At 38.2% G+C, this 22,925-nt stretch overlaps 1 protein-coding gene across 1 annotated transcript in view; it reads right to left on the reverse strand.

Moving 5' to 3' along the window:
* The window catches only part of LOC144528238 (uncharacterized), a 40,539-nt gene extending 17,614 nt beyond the window's left edge, over positions 1-22,925 (reverse strand). The window contains exons 1-3 of the mRNA XM_078266726.1: positions 22,691-22,925; positions 6,777-6,929; positions 5,986-6,093 (exon numbers count right to left, since the gene is read on the reverse strand). Coding sequence (XP_078122852.1) covers positions 5,986-6,093; positions 6,777-6,929; positions 22,691-22,711 — 282 coding nt within the window. The 5' untranslated portion in view covers positions 22,712-22,925. The remainder of the gene's footprint in view (positions 1-5,985; positions 6,094-6,776; positions 6,930-22,690) is intronic.

Genomic DNA, 22,925 nt, shown 5'->3' on the forward strand with positions numbered 1-22,925 from the left:
CTAATAGATAAATAAATGTTCTCCAGGGCTAAATTACGTGGTATCGGATCGGTGCATAAACTCAGTACTTTCTGATACCAGCATTTCAGGCAGTATCAGAAGCTTTCTTTAAAGATTTTTTGGGCTTTTCCACCTTTATTTGACAGGACAGCTAGGTGAGAAAGAGGAGAGAGAGGGGAAAGACATGCAGGAAATCGTCACAGGTCGGATTCGAACCAACCAACCCGGCCATGTATCATTCCAATTAAAATCTGATTTTTGTTGTTGTTGAAGTGTTACAGTTTTTGTGCTAGGAAGCACGTTGTTAACTTTAAATAAATAATAGGGCTGTCAAAATAACGCGTTAATTTCGATTAATTAATCTGAGAGAAAAAAAATGCGTTAAAAACGCGTTAAAATTAACACAGATTAATCCATTCCATATTGACGTTTGCATACAGACGAAAATCTGGTACCACTGATATGTCTGCGCTTCTCTCTGATGGTCTGAAACAGACGTTACAGGAAACACAAATACCGCTGCACGTGACGCTAGTTAACACTATACTCAACAGCAGCTAACGTTAGCATACCGCTAGCTAGTAGCTGGATTAAACACGGTTAAAATGCTGACAGCTAACGCTAAACGGTGTAAAGTTTGACTGTGTTTTACTGTAGAGGATTCAACACCGGTATGTAACAATCTGCAGCTGCCAACGTCGGAAAAACACAGACGGTGCGTTCAATGAAACTGGTAAACTACAGCCTCGTGATGCATTTGAAGTTATTGTAAATGTCCATTTCCTATCTGGTGGTTGTTTTTGTCATTCAACAGCAATATACTAGTGAAATAAGTTATTGTTATACATTATTATTAAATCATTTAATTTTGACCATATGGCCTTAGCAATAAACAAACCGTTCTTTAATGTCACCGACTGTTGTTTAGTACTCTTTTTTTTTTTTCTCATTTTTTACTTTCTTAAAAAAATATCGGTTCAGGCACCGTTAAATATGTATGCGATTAATTTCGATTAATTAGTCACAGAGTATGTAATTAGATTACATTTTTTAATCGATTGACAGCCCTAATAAATAAACTGTACAGCACCACTCTGCTTCTCCTGTTGAACTATCACCTGCTTGTTCATATTCAAGGATGCAAAGGTGAACAAATGAATGTGAATGTGGCTGAATATGTGCCAATGTCTTGATTGGTTTGCTGGTGTCGTTTTGACATTTACGTGAGAACACTAAAAGAACCTGCGGAGTGAGAGAGATAAGGCTGTGCCTGCTCAAATAAGCTTTTTATTACAAAAAGAAAATAGCCGTGTGGCTGAAAACTGACCAAAAAAAAACAAAAAAAAATAAACGAGCTTTAAGTAAATCTCGGAGTAATTCTTTAAAAAGTGCTTTTATGTTTAGATTTTTCACAGCTGACGGCAAAAAATAAATAAACTCGAAAAAATTAAAGCACTTTTTAAAAGGCCAGATGGTGAATTTAGCCTTTGGGTGTTGGATTCTCTTCAGTTCTTCTGTGATTGTGAGGAAAGGTAGGGGGGTATTGTGTGATGTTTATTAAATGTTCATTGAAGCATTGGATGAGATGATGCATGTATTATGCATTATGTATCCATGTAGGTTAACTGTACGTTTATTGGATGTTCATGCGCGGTGTGTCGCCATTTCGTTTCTCTCGATTGCCCAAGATGAACTCCTCCTATAGAAGACAAAGGCTTATCTTATCTCTTATTAAACGTTGCCTCCCAGTAGGATTACATAATATTTCACAAATTAACTTGACTATACAACTTTTGGAGGTGTAAAGCCACCTTGCAAGATGCAATGTTTTTTTTCTTCATTATTATTTGTATTATTTCTCATCATGCCTCATCTGTGCTTTAAGACGTGATTTAGACATATAGAGTCAGTGTCTGTTATTAAAGCCAATATATACACACAGTATATATTAGTTATTAAAAACGAGCCAGCTGTATATCAGGTCAATTTATCTCCACCTCAACTAACTACAACATTCACGTACTGATTATTTATTAATACGCCAATAATAATAATGATCCAATATTAACACTGAGGGGTCATTCTGAGTACGTCATGCATCTGTAAATCATTTGCAGTTGTAACAAAGGTTCTCTCTTCTCATGGGTCCACCTTTCCTTCCCATTTGCATTTAGTCCTTCTGTTTAAGATGCAATCTGAGCTCAAGTATTAACCAAAACAAGACAGCAGGGGAGGCTAAACAGTCAAACTGTATTTGTCCTAATTTGGTAAAGAACCACACCGAGGGTTTGCTGCGCTAAAATGAATGAAGAGTGGCCGAGCTGAAAACGGCATGTTTTGGTTTCATGTAATATGTATTTTAAGTCATTTCACAACACAAGACAGAGAGTAAACAGCCATGACACCTTTCTGTTTCGCTCTGGAATATTTCGGACCATAGCAGAGAACATGAGTGAAGCCGCCATTTCAAAACTTGTCAGGCAGGCCTGCAGATGTGGAAAGTAACTAAGTACATTTACTTAAGTATTGCACATAAGTACAATGTTGAGGTACTTCTATTTTACTTTAACACTGAGCTACTCCATTACATTTGAGAGGGAAATATACTTTTCCACGTGTGTTTGATAAGATTAATTACTTTGCAGATTAAGGTTAATAATACAAAAAAATAATGAAGAAATAAATTATAATGCAATATTATAGATTAAGATAAAGGGGGGGGGGGGATTTGCAAATTACCCAACAGATAAAGAATATAAAGTAGTTCGAATTAGCCACACTTGTACTTGCTTCAATATTAAACAAATGTACACAATGGATTATTAATCATGGTCTAATTATATAATAAACATTTTGAAATGGCCATTCTGCATAATGATATTCTTTTGACTTTTGATGCCAATACTTCTGTTCTTGTAACATTTTGAATGCAGGACTTGTACTTGTAAGAGTATTTCTACACTGTGGTATTACTACTTTTACTTTAGTAAAATATGTAAGTACTTCGTCCACCACTGCAGCCCTGCTGTGTTATTTATCCGTTTACGGAAAAAATCTGGTCTAAGGAGTTAAAATGGTTACCGGTGATTTTTCATAACTTAGTCGGCCTCAACTTTTCGCCTCAGGACCGCTGCTTTTTGTGTGTGCCCCCACTGCGGAAACCCCCGCCGCAGCATAAACGCACTACCCACATTCATAATGAACGGAAAGACCTGCGTTTTTGCCGGACCATCTGATGGCCGACGCAGGCTGTCTGAACGCGGCCTTAAACTCTCGATATCGCTGACTTAACCCCTTTCACACATGCGCCTCATTACGTATATGTTATTCAGACATAAAACAAACATTTAAAATTGGCCTAAAATTACTTTTACGTAAAAGTCTATATCCATGATGTTCCACTTCCGGGATTGCTCCGTTACCTCCCGTAAATCTGCCGGATTTCACTCATTTAGGCCGGATACCCGTTGCCTTGGGCTTTCTTTGTGTTGGCATTTTAAACTCTGGTTGATTTCTGAGGACTATGGTTAACTGCTCCTCAGATCTCTGCAGGGTAAATCCAGACAGCTAGCTAGACTATCTGTCCAATCTGAGTTTTCTGTTGCACGACTAAAAAAAAACCTTTGAACGTGCACATGCTCCACCAAAACAAGTTCCTTCCTGAGGCTATTTTGCAGCGGCTACGCAGCTTTTCTCCGGTGCTTAGCACCGCCCAAGACGATTGCGATTGGTTTAAAGAAATGCCAATAAACCAGAGTATGTTTTCCTCCCATCCCGAATGCTGTGTGGAGTAGGCAGACCCTCCTCCAGCGGCTTTGGAGGAGGGTACGGCAAAGCGAGACTATGGAATACGTAACATTGCTGGCTTCATCTATCTGTTAAAACGATGGCATTGACATTGAGACAGAGATGTCTTTCATAATCATGTTCCTTTCAGCAATTTCCCTCGATATAAATAAAGTTTTATCTTATCTTTTGGCTTCATTCAAGGCAAGTTTATTTATATAGCACATTTCAGCAACAAGGCAATTCAAAGTGCTTTACATGAAAAATTAAAAAGGACATTGATAAAAAATAATTTTTAAACAGTCATTAAGGAACCAAGACAAAAGAAAATAAGAACAAGCTTAAACAGTTCCGACAAGACAGCACGTTTACAGAAAAAGACACAATGTCTGCGTGATATTTAGCATGTGTGTGTGAACGGGAGGTAAAAAGTATTCCCAGTTCTCTCACAGGCTGCATTAGGACTTGATTTTAAAACTTGTGTGCTGTTGAAGTCTTAATTAGTGACCTAATTAACATTAGACAGCGATTATGGCTGCCTGTTTTATACTGTCCATTTTTTTTTATAGATGTGACATGAAAAAAATCTCAACAAATTAGAAGTGGAGACATAGTTGATCAAACATATTTTAGTTACTTTGAGCATAGGCGATAAGTGATACATGTATTAGAGCACTCAATGAGGCAAACAAGAGATGCATTCAATGTCTGTCTGTGTATTTAACTGGCAGTGGTCACCTTTACATACACCAGACGTCCTTCAGTTGAGACTTGAGCCATGCTGAAGTGTTACAGGTCCGATCTGGTAAGATTACGGTCTGGAATCATATGTAGAAGTCCTTATTCAGCAGCCAGTTAGCGTAGCTTGACATAAAGACTGGAAGCAGGGGGAAACAACTAGCCTGGCGCTGTGCAGATGAAACAAAATCCACCAACCAGCAGCTCTGAAGCTCACTGATTAACACGATACGATACTCGATTATCTCGTTTGTTAATCTGTACAAATATCAAAGTGTATCAGATATACATAGTGCATTATATTTTAGACCATAGGTTTTTTTCCTAAAAAAAAAAAAAAAATAAATCACAAGAGGAATGCATGCATGTTGTGAGTATTTTGAAACGGATTGACCCTACAAGATAAAAAAATAAATACTATAACATAAATTGGACAACCAAACCTCCTCATATAAAAGAAACTGGGCAATGATCCCTGTAAAAAAAAAAATAAAAAAAACTTTCAGAAGGCTCATTGTTCCACCAGGAAACTTCAACAGTGGAAATATCTATGTTCAAAATGTGGAAAATTTGGTTTCAGACACATCATTATCAAGGATTTACATTTGGGTAATGCATTGGTCTCATTCCCAAGGGGAGGGCTGAGCTGCAGCCTGCATGTGAACTGTGTTAATCAAAAACACATCCACATCTGAGACTTCTTACTCGGTTCATTTTCAAAACTAAACATGTATTTTTCTTGTATTTAAAGTAATTCAACAGATTTTTTTAATTAAGCAGATTATTGAATAATTTCGAGAGCTGAGATTTAAACTGATGGTTTTTGGCGGTTCGTCAGTGCTCATTAATGAGCATATTGGAATAAGGGAAAGGGAGAAAGATTAGGTTAAGACGACCTTAGTTCCTTAAAGCATTCCCCAGATTATATTCACTGCCATTACGAGTCCACAGGAATAACAGAGGGACACCACTGTTTTTAATGCGTCGTATTGTATACAGTATACAAAGTAGGGATCGACCGATACTGGTTTTTCAAGGCTGATACCAATAACGATTATTAGTAGTTAATGAAACCCATAAACGATATTTGGAACCGATATGCATTTGTGTGAAAATGAAAATCTTCAAGTCAAAGTTTACATTTTGGAATGTTAAACTCAAAAACACAAAACTTTGTTTAAACGCTTTAAACAATTATTTAATAAATTAGAGACTGTTTAACATAATACCCAGTAAAAGATAGTCAGATAGTGTTGTGAAGGGGGGGGGGGCAATTAAGTCAGACTCAGTGGTGAGTGAAACCAGAGCAGATTATATAACCGATAATTATTATTTATTTACTTTTTAATTGTATGTCTACTGCAATCACATGGGAAAAGTAACTACATTTACATACTGTGAATAGTTTTTGAATCAAGAATCGTTTTTGAATCTAATCTTGAGCCTAAGAATTGAACCCACCTCTCCGTGCTCCCGGGTCCGGCCCTTCGGCGTGTCCTCGGGAAGGAAGTAGAGCCTGGCGCTGGCCAGCAGGTGGCGCTGCGTTTTGTCCTCCCACAGTAAGGTCACCTGCACATGAAGAAGAAGAAGAACACAAGGGCATTTAAAACACAGATGTCTGGAAACATTTGATTGCTGATAACAATGTCTGCAGTCTTCCAAACAGCAGGTTTTGTAAGTTTAACATTTAGTTAGTGTTTAGAAAATAACTTTGGAGTTACTTTAAAAAGTGATTCTGTGAACAGAGAACATCCTGCAACCTTCAGGCTGATACAAACATCTGATCAGCTCAAAATACACATTAGTCAAGCAGAATGAGAGAGCTGTATTTGACAGATCACGTGAGGCCTGGGAACAGAAACACATCCATAGAAAATGATTTTCTAGCTTTGTTGTTCCTGCATACTGAAGTTTATAGAATTTCCTTCTATGATGTTTATTTTCTGAACTAAAAATCATTTGTTGTATATTTTCAGGTACGACTTTGCTTTTTGTCCTGAACATCTCCAACAAAGTCTGTAATTCAACAAGGTCTTTCAGTTTCATTAATCCTGATTTGATAAACAGATAAACAAAATTTGATATACAGTCCGTTGGTGTCTTCTCTAAAACAAAAATGTAGAATTCGTATTGCTCTTTTCTGTAAACTTAACAATGGCTCTACGTTAGTTGCGTATGTGTTCCCTCACGCTTCCACACAGTAACTAAAAAGGAAGGCAAGAACTCGCATTGCCTTGTAATCTAACACTTACCTCTGCGATGCACACGGGATCCTGCGGCCCACAGCGGATGAAGTAAAACTCCCCGAGCTTCCACACCTGGATGGGCCCGTCGGGTTGAGCTCTGCTGCTCACCGACTTATAGAAGGCGTAGCTGCCTCGCTGGCAGGAGGGGGCACCCAACCACTGACAGAAAGACAAGAGAAGCGCTGATGAGGAAGAGTAAACGGCCCCTGTGTGGCTCAATAGGCACCCATGGCATTTTGACGGTTAGAGTTTGGCATTTAATAAGCTCTGCAGAACAATCATCACAACAGTAGTGCGATGTTAAAACAAATCTGCAATTCTTCGAATGATATTCCCTCAAAATGTTTGACAACAGATGTTCTGAGAGAATTGAGTTAGTATGTGCTTGTTATTAGCAATTTAGACAACGTAAATGTACATCACGATATATGATTCCATTGAAAGACAATGTATTGTTGGATTATTGCCCCGCCCTACTTTAAACGTTAGTGTTGGTGGATGGATTTGTCACACTGCTGCCACACTGGTAAAACCTCACCGGAGCTGTAGTTGTCTGCATGCTAACAAATCCATCATTCCACTTTATTGCAGTTACAAAGCACTAAAAAGGTTAGCATGTCACACAACAAGGATGTTAGTGTAACAGTCTACACACTTAAAGTGCTCATTTTATGCTTTTTCCCCCCTTTCCTTTATTGTGTTATATATCCTTTTTTGTGCACATTATAGGTTTACAAAGTGAAAAAGCCCAACACAGCTGTGCACTGTAGTTAAAGCCCAAGTCCACCCTCCCCCCGGTTTCATCTCCAACAGAAAACACTGTTCACAAACTGCTCCAAACAGCTCTATTGTAGTCCAGCCTTTACTTCAGAGACAAACGTGGTCACTTTGTAACACACATTATAATGCTCGCCTAGCTGCTAGCGTGCACGTCCTCGTACTCTGCTTCTGACTGGCTAGTAGTCCTTACCTAGCTACTGCACATGTGCGACTCCCAACAAAGATGGAACAGAAGTGAGATGTCTCACTCTGTAGCTAAAACAGAGAGCTCAACACACAGGGTGAAAAGAGGAGCTGCAGCAATGTGCAGTACAACAAATATGTTTTTTGAAAATTAAACCAAGTAAACATATTCTGATATAACCTCTAAATACAATTATGAAAAAGAGCATAATATGAGCACTTTAACATTTAGTTTGTCAGCATGCTATGTTAGCATTAATCTCCAAGTTCCGCTGAGCCAGGACAGGACATTTGGTCACTAATTTTAGACGTATCCTTTCATAATGAAAATGCTGGACAAGTGAGCTTTTGGACACGTTTGTGGTGCTAGATGACTAGTCAGAAAATCACCAAAGTATTTAAGATTCCTGCTGAGAACGATAAACATCTGTACAAGATTCCATGGTAATCAATCACGTTATGATCAAAGTGCCAGACTGACAGAAATCTAACACCAGTAATAAAATGTTTATACTGCGAGGCACGACCAACCTTTAATGTTCATTCTTAACGTTTTAAAACATTCTGCCTTTCTACAATTTGACATTTTTCATGCATTAGATAGGGAAAACTTTCTAATGCATCTTGGGTGTATTTGAGCCATAAATTCTGCAGAAACAACCTCTGGCATCAACACCTCTTGATGATAAAGATGCACCATCTTGCAGCGAGGCGGTATATGAAGGTGTATAAACAGAAACTCAGCTCAGGATATTGCAATATATTTAACAGCTCAGAGAGGAAATGTTAAAAATTAACTGCACAGACTGTTTAGCATGGCAGAGGCCTATCAGCAGCCCCTGATACTGACTCAAAAAAAAACTTAAACACAGGTTTAGATATCAACGTAGCTGAAGAAAGTGATGCAGCATTTTAGTCAGCCTGCCTGCTCTCACAAAATGCCTACCAGTGTTTTACTGCCAATGATCCAAAACACTATGAGAGGCAAAAGCCTGAAAGTTAAGACATGTAGGGCTGCAGCTATCGATTATTTTAGTAATCGAGTATTCTACCGATTAGTCCATCGATTAATCAAGTAATCGGATAAGAAATACTTTTGTTTTATTGAAGAGCAATAATAAATAGTAGTAATACAATAGTTTGGTTCAATTTTCGGAAAAAGCTACATTTTTGTTGCCTACATTGCTTACAGTCTCTTTCAAAAAACTAAAAAACACATGAAGTGCATTTAAGTGCCATATTACATTGTAACATTTTTAAAGAAAACATTTTCTGAAATGACCTCACACTAAGACATACATTAAACATGACCTTAAGTTGTGCAACTTAACTTTCAGAACTACAAGTTTCATCCTGAGACTGATCTGTATATGGGCCTATATGTAAATATATGTAAATATTAATTATACTCAATCTATTTGAATTTATATATTTGATTACAATGCTACACAGCTCTGTTACACTTATGCTAGTAGATCGTTGATCAGCTGTTTCTCCGTGAAGAGAGAGAGTGAGAGAAAACTGCGCAACAGTCAGCCGTTTCTCCGAAAGGATGGTCGACAAATCGGCTCTTTAGATCAATTTGTGGTCACCGCTACGTATTTTTTTGTCTTCGTTTTTGCTAGTTGTTGCGTTTGGTGGAGTTTCATCGTCCATACAACTCCGTGATTTACTTTTGTCGGGTCCGCTTCGTGGAATGGATGAGAAATGTTTTCTGCTGAGATGCTGAAGCGCTGACGTCGTGCTATTATTGTGCTAAGCTAGTTTGGTTTTTCAGTAGACACGCTGTCCAGAGTTCTCGTTTTAATCACGTTTGACCCGATTCCAAACTTTGGACACTTTCTGTCGTTTCCTCCAGCCTGTCTCTTCTCTTAGCCACGCACTAGTTACACTCTGGCATGTGTCGCCAGCAGACTGAGCAGCGTCTGGTGTGCGACAATAATAATGATCCGTGTGGAAACACCGTCCGTCAGCGATACAACGTTGGTAACGTTGATTTAACGAAGCTTCGAGGCAAATTATTTTGCATCGAGGATTTTTTGTAGTTGAATTATTCGAGGAATCGTTTCAGTCCTAAAGACGTATAAACCTGTATGATCTTAGTCATCTGTACGTGTCGCAATTATTTTCCAGATAACTGTTCTGTTTTATAACTGAACATGAAATCAAATCTAACTAAAAATGGAAGGAGTCCTTTGATTTTCTCGACAACCGTTCAGATCGACATCACACTTGGCAGTTATGCACCCGCACGCACTGCGGGTATTGCTGAGGCCCCAAGGAAGTGCAGTGTCGAGGGCGAGCTCTTGAGATCTACGGGACGTCTCCATTATTAGCACGTACGCACCGTGTAGTCTATTAAGAGGGAAGACGCCTATTAACTGTCACACCGCCGAATGGCGTGCTGGGTACAGCAGACACCAGAGGGGTTACATTGTAGTAAAATTCTGTGATGTCACATTCGGAATGAACCCTTTTGTTGCTAGAAATAGCCTGGTCCCAAATTATACAAAACTTAATCAACCCTGGCTGATTATCGGGCCGTGTTTTGGCAGTTTGCAGATTATCTGCATCTGCGTTTTGTTTGCCTGATAACTGATAAAGTTAATGAATTAAAAAGTGTGCTAATGGGCGCCCGGGTAGCTTAGTTGGTAGAGCAGGCACTAGGGCTGCTCGATTATGGGAAAAAATATAAATCACGATTGTTTCGGTCAATATTGAAATCACGATAATTTAACACGATTACTCGTTGACTTCTGGAAAGATGTTGCAATTATTGAAATTAAAAAACAGTGGAAAAAGTTTAACAGTAAAAACACATACAACTGTGAAATTTGCCTTAATACTTTTCCTATTTAAACTTTATTTTCTCATTAAGAACAAAAGAGGAAATAAGAGTTTACTTGCAAAAGGTAATGAGCTAAATGATTGTTTTTCTCGATTCAGTTTTTGTGATCATTGGGAGCCAAAATCATAATCACGATAAAATTTTGATTAATTGCACAGCCCTAGCAGGCTCCCATATATAGAGGTTTACTCCTCAACGCAGCGGGCCAGGGTTCGACTCCGACCTTCGGCCCTTTGCTGCATGTCATTCCCCCCCCCTCTCTATCCCCTTTCACTCTCGCTTTCATGTCTCCAGCTGTCCTGTCAAATAAAGCCCGAAAATGCCCAAAAAATAAATCTTAAAAAAAAAGTGTTCTACTTTGTCTCGGCTCCAGCTCTGTGTCTGTCCCTCTGCTCCGGTTTCACTCACTACTGAGTCTGACTTAATGTCCCGCCCACAACACTATCTGACTCTCTCTATATGAGCAGCAATATCGTAGGGTGTAGGCCAAGCCATTGGCACGTTTTGGACGGGCACTGTACTAGTAAAATAAAAGAGCCGACATCGCAAAAGAGCAGCTTAGTTTCCTGTTATCATTACACTACAACACAGGGTTACACTTCCTGCTAAACTGGTAAATTAGTAGAAGTTATTTAGCTGCAACATTTATTTTCACCCGGCTGCACAGTATGAAGGTCACATGATTCCCAGAAAGCAATCATAAAATCATCAGCTGCAGTTTATCATTAATGTCTGTAATGAATTGTAGAGGAGCCAACTTGTAAAGTTGTTATTCTGATTTCCCGCCGTTCTTTGACAAGAACTAAGTCTCACAGGATTGAGGCCTTTTGGCTTTTACAGGTCTGAATTTGATCAAAATATTGGGTATATTGTAATCAAAAGGTCAAATATTAAATTGCAGAAGTGGCTGGGTAATGTGCACACTATGATAGAAAGTAATGGGGAACTTTCCTCTCGGGTCAGATCTCATCAGAGGGTCCTGCAGCCACGTTTTCACCTCATTACAGCTAAACTGCTCTCATCACGGCTTTCATTTCACACCTCAATTTCATTCCTAAAGCCGGCGTTATCACGATGCCATTCTTCATTGCTGGAAGTAGCTACGCTCCTCATCAATGTGCCCTCTGTAAGGGCTGCACGATACGAGGAAAATATGCAATAACATTGATAAATATTGCGATAACGATGTGAATGCGATAAATAAAACAGAGTACTCATTTCCGGTGCTTTCAGTATTCTGCCAAAATACATCAAACTGCATGTTGAACTCAAAAACAAATGAAAGGAAATCATTTCCAACTTTCTTCTGTTGAAGAAATTGAACATTGAATTGACTATAAAAAGGCAGCACTTAAAAAAAGTGACAGTTACATTTTAAAGTGCAGTTTTCTGCTGACATTTGCTTTCAACTAAAAATGTCTGAGTGTCTATTGTGATTATGTTACAGCCTTTTGCGATGTGTATGTTGTGCCATTTGATATTGCGATGGAGATAAAACAAACGATATATTGTGCAGCCCTACCCTCTATTAGAACATAAAATGGACAGCTTCATCCTGTATTTGTGAGCAAAACTGCCTGCTCTTTTTTGTAAGTCTTCTTTTAGGAATTTACAGGAGTAAGACCACTCAATATAGTATAAATCAAAAAATACAAATATAATAGTAGTGACATTGTACATTTGCTTACAAATGAAATAACCCTCTCTTTCTCACACTGTCTAAATCATTCATCCATTACCGCCAGCTGAATGTGACATCTTGGTCCTTGTTATCATTTATATATTTGTTACCATTTATTTATCATCTATGCATGTATAACAGAGCCGCAAATGAGAGCAAGTGTTCAGGGAGCAAACCCTGTATAAAAACGGAAAACGAAAGGTTTCAGTAATCAATGTATGTGGCTAATTCACACCCAGTGACACAAACTAACCACTTCCTGCAAATGCTTCAAAGTAAAAGTCATGACCTCTCCTCTTTGGAGGAAGGCTTTTGCTTTGAAACAGCAACAGGAAGTGTTGAGTCTGAACTGCTGCTCCGTGTGTCATGGTGATGGTTTGGGCTCAGATTTAGGAGGTTAAAAATGCTTTAAGCAGCTGCTGTACATTGTTGTTTTTTTTCTGCATAACCTATGAGGTTCAAAGGTAGGGCCGCAGGTATCGATTATTTTCGGTATTAGTAGATCTGTTGATCTTTTTTTTTTTTTTTAAATCATAAAACATCAATAAAACATCAGAAAATATTGAAAAATGTCCCTCACACGTTCCAAGAGTCCAAAGTGATGTTTTCAAGTTTGTTTTGTTTGACCAACAGCCCAAAACCCAAAAGATATTCAGTTAACAGTAATATATAAAAAAAGAAGGAAAAAAATAAAAATTAATAATCGCAAATCACAAAGTGGTTTGGCTCTCTGACATGAAAAATAAACGATTGCCTTTTTGCTTCTCGCATTTCAAAGTTCAAAAACACCAAACCAGCTTCTTCTCTCGGTTTTCTATCGTTGTAAACTAAACATCTTTAATCTTCAACTGTTGGCCGGACAAAAAAAGATTTAAAAGACGCCATCTAGGATTCTGGGAAAGACATTTTTCAGATTGATCAGCCTATACTGAAAACAAATGTTGGAAACAGCTCTAACAGAATCAACATATTTTCTGTTCCTTTCTTATTTTCTTTAAAAGCAAAAAAAATGAGCCGCAACGATCAGTCGAGTTACTGATTAGTCTATCGACAGAACATTTATTGGCATGCTTATTGGCTCCCTGACGCTTGGGGAGCTTTACTCCTAAGGTATAGGGTTGGGTACTGAAACCCTTACTTACTTTACTTTACTTTTTACTTACTCCTATAGATAGATATAAATAGAACGCAAATTTCGGTTCCTCATTTCAGTTCCACTTAATGTGTCGACTGAAATATTTTCCCTCCGAAACGGACGTAAAAATATCACACTCTCTCTGTGTATGTAATGTAGGCTAGTTTTAAAATGCCATATTTTCCGTCTGGGCTCACCAAAAACATAAACGACGTAAAAGCATATTAACCATTCACTGCACGTGATCGCTAGTGAACATATTACATCTTTGATGTCGTTTTTCAAGAATTGGTTTAGGAATTGGAATCGTTTTAAAAGTACCGGTTTGGCATCGGAATCGTAGAAATCCAAACGATACCCAACCCTACTTCGGTATTGAAATTGGGTATTGAACGATGAGGCATTTTTCGATACTCCATAGCTCAGAGGCAATTCGGTCGGTGCCTTAAAAAGTATTGAATTCGGTACCTGGCCCTACTTAACTCACAAGCAGCCGATGCTCACCGTTTGTGGGTGTTTACGCAGCTCGAACAATCAACGGCGCACACCTCGAGTGGGTTCATACTGTCTCTCTCAGCCCCTACCACCATTATATCTATACATTCTATTAGGTTCACATTCTTGTCTTTTCATAGTCATAGTTAATATTTAATAATAAGCTAGTGATCAATCCCTACACGGTTCTCTTTTGCACTACCACCATTGTAGCTCTTTAATTTTCTGTGAGTGATTTTTATGTATGTGAGATATGTGTGTGACCCATCCATCCATCCCTCCCTCCCTCTGCTGGGTGAATAAAACCTGCAGCTTTGATTTCACTTGTTTTCTAAAAGGAAGTGTGAGGAGCCCCGGGCCTGCGACACCCAGCGTAGAAGAGACAAAACATAAAACCAAACACGCCTAAGAAATGAAGGCAGTTTGTCTTGATTCCTAGGCTTGTTTTAAAGCCGTGAGAGGCCTTCACGGGTCTGACGGCGTGCCAGTAAAACTGGTTGCCTTTCACTTATCAGTCCCATTCCATTTTAAAAAAGGAGAAAATACGTTCTTTCTTGTAATCTTTAAGTATGTGACCTACATGATAATCTCTGGATCTGTCAGGAGGACAGAGAGCTGCCATTTTGGATCCTGAGTCGAGGCTTCAGTCAGCAGCGTTTTAATTCACAGATACCACAAAACCCACAGGCCGAGGTGACGTGCACCAGTTCTCACGCTGAACATCAAACTGTGGGTTTTTTTAAACACAAATTGAGTGCATTTAATTAGCTGCACTTTCTACAAGTTGTTGTAAAATAATGCTATTAAAAGATAAAATAAGAAAAAAAAAAAGAAAAAAAAAGTTTCAAATTAGAATAATGTTTGCTTATAAATTACAGCAGATTAGGTTTCATTGAAAAACGTTTCACCCTCCGAACCAAAGGGCACATCGGACAAAAGTTTCAATTCAGTTTTTTGGCGTTTTAGGTAAGTAAATAGGTAGTTATATTGGGCAAGGTTAGAGTGAGATTTAGCAAAAAAACATAGCATTTTTGTTTGTTAAACAACTATCAAACTCAGTATTAAATAACCTGTGGCAGTTGCTTTGTCAATAATCAAGTGATTGTTTCAGTCTAGAAAAAGTGAAAAATATTCAAGATGATGCCTTAAAGTGCTTTGTGATGGGACTCGAGTGAATCAGCTTATCGGATGCCATTTTGGATGACTATTACACGTACGGTGGCTCTGTGGGTCCAAACGCTTTTGACAAACACAGAAAATCAAAACAAGCCAATCAAAAGTTCCTGTGAGAGTCTGGGTGTAAACACGATTGACTCACACCGCGAGATCATGTTCATTTATTAAACGTGTGACTGTCGGAGGAAAAACAGACTAGGTGTGCACAGGTCTTTATCCTTAAAATGCGATGGATGTGAGATATTAAAGATTCATCATGCCTCCTGTTTAATGTACAACACAGCAGACATGACGCACCAGTTTTTACAGCCCTAAAGGAAAACACAGCTGCCATGAAAACGCTGCAGTTCTTTCTGATATTGAATCCATCGCGCAGCCTCTGCTCCTCTCCGGAATGCCTTGTTTGGAGTTAGAGGCAAGAAAAGACTGAGTTACAACAGCTTTACATGAAACATAATATGCCTATGCAGCCCCACAGCTGCAACATTAAAGCTGCAAATGACCCGAAATACTATCAAATATTTCTCAGTGATAGGCTGAAACAATGGCGTTATTACTTTTTACCGTTTGTCTTATTTGGGGCTGCAATGATTACCGTATTGTCACTATTAAATGATGTGCCAATTAATGCATTTGACTATTATGATGTCCTGGAGCCCAAGGTGGAGGATCTAATCAGTTAAGCTCTAGTCTTATTTAAAAGCGATAGAATTTACATTTCAAGTAACAAAGTTTAGGGCTGCAACTACACACACACACACACACACACCACAATTCTGAAGCCGTCAGACGTATTTTTCCCATGACAATAATTTTTATAAAACTAAAATGTGACTTTTTGCACAAGACAATTTTCATTTCAAGCAATGTGTGCATTATTTTATTTCCAACAAATAGCCATAATAGTTCCCGCTTAGTGTGTTTCCTTCAATTATTTATAAAAAAGGGGAAAAAAATCTACAGTACAAACCTTGCCAATGAACTATGATTCAACGTATCATTTATCGTTGTCAAGGTATAATGTGCAATTAATCATGATTTGGATTTTAGGTCATATCGTGCTGCCCTAGACGATAGGGGTGGGGAATCACCAGAGGCCTCACGATACGATATCATCACGATACTTATTAGGGGTGGTACCGTTCATGAAAAAAAACATCCGAACCGCTCGGTTTGCTTGTCTTGGTTCGGAGTGTGTGTGTGTCGCACGGTTCGTCAGTACACCGTTAATGTGCACTAACCACTTCCTGCCGTAGTGCCCACTTTATACACCTATGTTAAAACACTTACTGGAAACGACGAGGGGGATGAGCGTGACGAACGCAACACATGGCAGCTGATTGGAACGCGTCACGTGGGTCTCGCTGCTCCCGAATTTCAAAACAGACTCTAATGGCGTCTCGTTCTGAATACGATCTCGTATTTTACGAAAACAGTTCACCAGAAAAGTGTTTCTGAAAACATTTTAAGCGAGAAATAGGCCATACAGTTGCTGAATCTGTGTTTTTTTGATCGACGGAGGTCAGTTTAAAAGATTTTCGTCAGATTTTGAGAGGCGCCGAGCCGACCACTCCTCCGGTGGAGTGTGGAGTGCTGCAGGTCACGTCACATGCAGAAATGGTAAGTGGGAGAGATGAGGAAGGCTGCCATGTTACCTATGACGACAGCGGAAATAAAACAATAGATAGAACTGCCACTGTGTGCATGTATTGTGCAACATGCATTCAATATGCTAATTTTAGCTATATATCATATGCTGAAATATATTTCTGGAGTGTTAAAGATTAAAAGAAAAAACAACAAGAACCGTACAGAACCGAAAACCGTGACCCTAAAACCGTGATACGAACCGAACCGTGGGTTTTGTGAACCGTACCCCCCCCAATACTTATGTCACGATTATTATTGCGATTTTAAACATATTGCAATTTATTACTTTTTTTCCGACTTCAAATGTTTCCCAACTTCAAATGATGTCCCCAAAAGGAAACTTTTCTGTTTTATCTAAAAAGATACATTTCTCTGTCTGTTCATCTCACTTCAGTTTTATTGCTGCAAAATGGGATTGTCAAGGAGACAAACTGACCAACACATATGTAATAAAAGATCAATTCTTGGCGTCTGTATCGATACAGTATTGCCACGGAAAATATTGCGATACTATGCTGTATCGATTTTTTCCCCCCACCCCTACTAGACGATATCTAGTCTCATATCACGATATCGATATATAATATTGATAAATTGCCCTATTGCCCTGGCTTAAATGATGATATAATTATCAAAACAGTTGCAGATTCATTTTCTTTCAAACCCGCTAATGAATTAAATGAGTAATGGTTGCAGCTCTAACGTTTAAATGAAGCGTGGCTGGACAGTTTTACGTGTGCGACAGATTTGTCATATTAAGTGAATAAAAAAAAATTTAAAAATGAAGCAGACCCGAGGTCACATTCACCAGCTCCACATGAAATAAAATGAGTAGTGTACTGTATACTCTCAGGGTGTATCTGGCTGTGCAGCTGCTATCCATTTACCCGTGAGAGATGGGACGTGAAGATTCACGAAAAAGAAAATGCTAAATACTCTTATTTCCTCCTCTTTCTGCCCCAGAAATAGCCCGTTTCTAAAACAGCCAGCCGTCCAGTTCTCCTGCCTGCTGCCTAAATGCTGAATATTCTCAAATTCTCACTCCTGTGTTGATCACCCACAACCCCCACCCCACCCAGCACACCCTCCCCCACCCAATACCCATAACCCACCACAGGCCGAACCTCCTCCCACCCTCCCCCATGCGCTGTAGCTCTGCAAACCAGCTGCAGCAGGCCCAGGATCAATTTTTAGAAAGATACTGAATAGATGTCACAGCAGATAATGTACATATCAGCCACACACACACACACACAGGTATTAATACCACACTGCAATAAAAAAATAATAAAAGCCAACACACAACATATCTGCAGTGATGTGACGTTTAATTACGTCACTGTGGAGTATCACAGACACACTTTAAATAAAAGCCCTGTGGGAAAACTGTAGGATACGGAAAAACCCTCGCGAACAACGACATCAAGCCCGCTATCACTTAGAGACCTTAAGAGTCCCGATAGGAAGTTGATATTTGTGTTACAAAAAAAGAAGAAATATTACGGTGATACAACTGAAGAGAAACCACGACTGAACAGGACAAGGTCACTGTTGAATGACAAACTCACTCCATATCCAGCTACAGGAACTGAAATTACAGAACCACGGGAGGATTAAATAAAACAAGAGTGGGCTATTATTATTATACTACAATGCCAATAAGCCACATTTAAGATCACTGCAGGGCATTTTCCACATATAAACCCCATTATAAGTACTTAAACATACTGCAAGTCCCTATAGGAATATCATAAAGACACTATAGGATTAAATAATCATTAAATGTTCACTGTCAACTCTGTCTTGGGGTACATTTCAAGTCCATATGAAGATACTATACAGATGTATTTTAGTGATACATTAGGGATTAAGTTTGCTTTAAAAAGAGTGACAGACGTTACAACGCTCTTCAAATTCAATATTGAGTCGCAGAGATACAAATAGCTAGAGCTGGGCAATATATCGATATCATATGGATATCGTGATATGAGACTAGACATCGTCTTAGATTTTGGATATCGTAATATGACATAAGTGTTGTCTTTTCCTGGTTTTAAAGGCTGCATTACAGTAAAGTGATGTCATTTTATGAACGTACCAGACTGTTGTAACTGTTCTATGGTTTGCCTTTACCCACTTAGTCATTATATCCACATTACTGATGATTATTTGTCAAATAAATATTTTGTGAAAGCACCAATAGTCAACACTACAATATCGTTGCGGTATCGAGGTATTTGGTCAAAAATATCGTGATATTTGATTTTCTCCACATCGCCCAGCCCTACAAATAGCTCCTATAAATAGGTTTTAAAAAAGTACAAATTATAAACATTAAGTTTGATAAAATCACTAGCCCGACACAGTATCATACCCCACAAGTCTCTACTGTATGTTGTGAGCCCACAGAGACATATTATGGGATTATTATACTGGATGGAGACACAATGAGATGGACTGGGAGATTGGCAGTTGGCTCCTCAGATAAGAGATAAGATTAAAACTTGTAAAAAATGTCTGTTCACACAGACATTTTTCTTATGTCGTCATTCTTAATTTAATGGTGCCTTTCATCTTCAAAATTGTTCAATAAAAGAAAGTTAGAAATGATTTCCTTTCATTTGTTTCATACTCAAGCAGTTTGTTGTAGTTTAGCAGAATACTGAAAGCAGCAGAACTGAGTACACTTTACAGATCTGTTTACTTATCGCAAGGAATATCATTATCGCGATATTCAACAATGCTATTGCATATTTTCCTCATGTCGGGCAGCCCTAATACAAAACTGAATTGTGAATTGTCACCACTATATTTTCTTGCCTTTGTTTTGGTAGTTTTGGTGCTTTGGTGTAGCGTCATTGTCCGCTTAAAGTTTACTTGGCAGTCCTTTCACAACCATGTCGATGCTTTGGTTGTAGTGCAACAGAACCATTCATTATTTATTTATTTATTTATTTATTTATGTGTCCCCTGTTTTAACTGCGGGCCCCCCCTAGGGGGTGCACCCCTAAGAGGAATACTAAACAGGACAAAGAATAAATTCAGTAAGATAAAATCCCTATTTAGCTCTGCAAACACAATATTAGTCTTTATAGTTATATTAAGAGATACATATTTTAAGAATATTCTTCTTGACTAATCATTCGGTTTAGGCTATCAAATGTCAAGTTGACATTTCGAAATTTGCTTGTTTCGTCTGACCGTCCTGACAGTCCAAACCACATAAATATTCTATTTACTACCACAGACGACTGAGATAACATTTCACATCTCACATTTGAGAAGCTGTAACAACATGGTTTGGGGAATTTTTCCTTTAAAATATTATTAGTTGATTGTCACAACTTATTTTTGGTCCATCAACTGATCGATCAATAGTTTGGAGGTCTAGTTTTTTGTCGGTATATGAGCAGGACAAACAAGGAAAAAGAGACTAAAACAAACTAAGATAAATTCATTATTTAGCTCACATTTGACAAGCTGGAAACAGACAGTTTTGAGCATTTTTGCTTAAGAAATGATTAATCAATTATCAGAGTTTCAACTGATGGATTAATAGTTTGAGCTCTAGTTTTGTCTGGGTATATGACCAGGGAAAACTACAAGAAAAATAATACAACAACATAAGATACATGTACTATTAAGCTCACATTAGACAAGCTGGAACTAAAGAAAAAGAAAGATGAATCGATTATAAAATTGTTGCACATTTATTTTATCTATTAATCCTTTGAGCACTAGTTATGAGACAGACAGACAGACCGATATGGGGGGAAAAAAATGTTAGTATTGCGATATTTTCCGTGGCAATACTGTATCGATTTACGGACGCCAACTATCAATCTTTTATTAAAGAAATGCACATTATAGTTTAACTTTTTGGTAGGCTAATGGAATATTTTTAATCAATTGCTTTTTCAGTCACTAGATTTTGTGCAGCAATCAAATTGAACTGAGATGAACAAAGAGAAATTTGTCTTTTTAGATAAAAACAGATGTTGACACAGTTTTCCTGGACATTTTTGAAGTTGGAAAAAAGGTAATAAAATGCAAAAAAAATAATATATATATATATATATATATATATATATATATATATATATATATATATATATATATATATATATACACACACACACACACACACACACAGCAATAGTATCGCATTGTGACATTATGGTATCGTTGGGGCCTCTGGTGATTCCCAGCCCTAATAGATTGATATCTAAAATACAACAAAGTGAGTTTAAGTCACTATTTAGCATTGCAGACAGTTATAGCCACAGAATGGCTATTACACATATATTTGACTTAAATTATAGAGAGACCATATGATAAGTACTACCATCAAGTGAATATAGTGTATCATAAACATACTATTATGCGCTATAGGAGTGTTGTATGAATGTCTTTTTCTTTTTTTGTGGCCCTGGGGGAGGGCCAGCTGAAGCAGTGCTCCAGCCTAGCGGTGGAAACGAGGCAGGGCTGAGCAGGCAGGAAAATAAAAGCCACATAATATAATCTGAGCACTGAAAAAGCAGCCCTCTGTCTAAAAATGTGAATAAACACACACACAAGAATTTAAGATGGAAACCCTTAATCTGCACCCTGCCTACGTCAGTTCTCGTGATATTTGTGGGAATAATGCAGTGAGATATCTTTTCTTTTTTTTTCTTTTTTTTTTTTTAAAACACAGTTTTCAGTACGGGAAGAAAAGAAGAAAAGGGGGGGGGGGGGGCTCCGACGAATATTAATAAAATGTCCCCTGCTTCAGACAAACAATGAATTAATTAAATCCAAACACACAGTCTATACAGTATTGACCTTGGGTATATCCTGTTATTCAAAAATCTCACAAGTTCACCACTGGTAGAAGAAAAAAAAACCTCTAAATACTGCAATAAATTAATATTTAAACAGAGATGTTGTAAAAATATACAACCACCACTGGGATATAAATATATGCCACGCCACACATGAAGGATTCCTGTCAAAATAAATGACTTTGTTCGTTTTTATTATTTCGCCTAAAAAAAATTAAAAAAAAGAGCCCACATTGCTCAAACTGTGTGTCCTCTGGATGTTTCCTGGGTTGTTAGGCAGACTAATCTTCGCTATTTCAAGTACACAAACTCCACATTTCCAACCCCCCTCTTTTCATACACACAATATTAACATTCCTCCTTAAACTCTGGCAATTACGCCGGAGACAAAATGTCGGGAGGGATTTGATAATAATATCAATATGCTTCCTATTATAACCACCAACACTACTGCTGCTCCACCTAGTCCCTGCCGAAAAAAAAATATTTCAATCTTTAATATCACGTCGGTGTCGGTGAAATTAAAATGTGAGAGTCTTGCGTTCGAAAATGAAACGATGTCGACGCGACGGTTTGGTACTTTTTGTTGAAAAAGGTGGATTAAAAGTTTCCTGATAATTTTTTTTAGGCAGAAATGGCCAGAAAATTAAATGTTATTTAATGTGTTGTTAGTGTGGGTGGGGGTTGGTAACGTTAGCCAGAGGAGAAGCTGAAGACTGTCGACACGACACACAAAGAAATTAATCATTAACACGGCGAAAATATCAGAAATATTAAACTGGAATTTAACGGCTGAGTATCCGATATCAAACGAGGCGACAGCTCGGTGTCACAGCCGAATGTTTCCCCGTAAAAAATACAAATATCAGCGTTTTATTTTCCACCTCTGGAGGGAGAAAAAAAAAAAAAGTTGCGCCTGGTTGAATAAAGTTGTAATTGCAGTCAGAGCAACTCTCGGTGCTTTGGGGTTTGGTTGATATGGGGAAACAATCAATACGACATGCTCAAACTAAATGAAATAAAACACGACATTGGGATTCAATTCACAGCGACACACGGTTAAAATATTCCCCACATCAACAGGTCAGAAAACCCGCCGGGTATACGTGAAATAATTCGACATTTATTTAGAAATCATATCGGCTTTACCTGTATTGCATTGTGCTCCATTGCAGTCCTGCATTCCCTCTCTGAGGCCCCTCTCCGGTTACACCGCCGGGACTCGCCGTCACACAAACAAACGCACCAGAAAGGAGAAAAAAAAGGCTTTTTTGTGTGTGTGTTTTTTTTTTGTGTGGAAATGGGACAGGATCTAGGTGTGGCCAAAGTTTGCCACAGAGTACAACTTAATGTTGAAGTCACAGTGAAACGGCAGTTGAAGCAT

The sequence above is a fragment of the Sander vitreus genome, chromosome 13 (assembly GCF_031162955.1).
Source record: "Sander vitreus isolate 19-12246 chromosome 13, sanVit1, whole genome shotgun sequence".
NCBI classification, from domain to species: domain Eukaryota; kingdom Metazoa; phylum Chordata; class Actinopteri; order Perciformes; family Percidae; genus Sander; species Sander vitreus.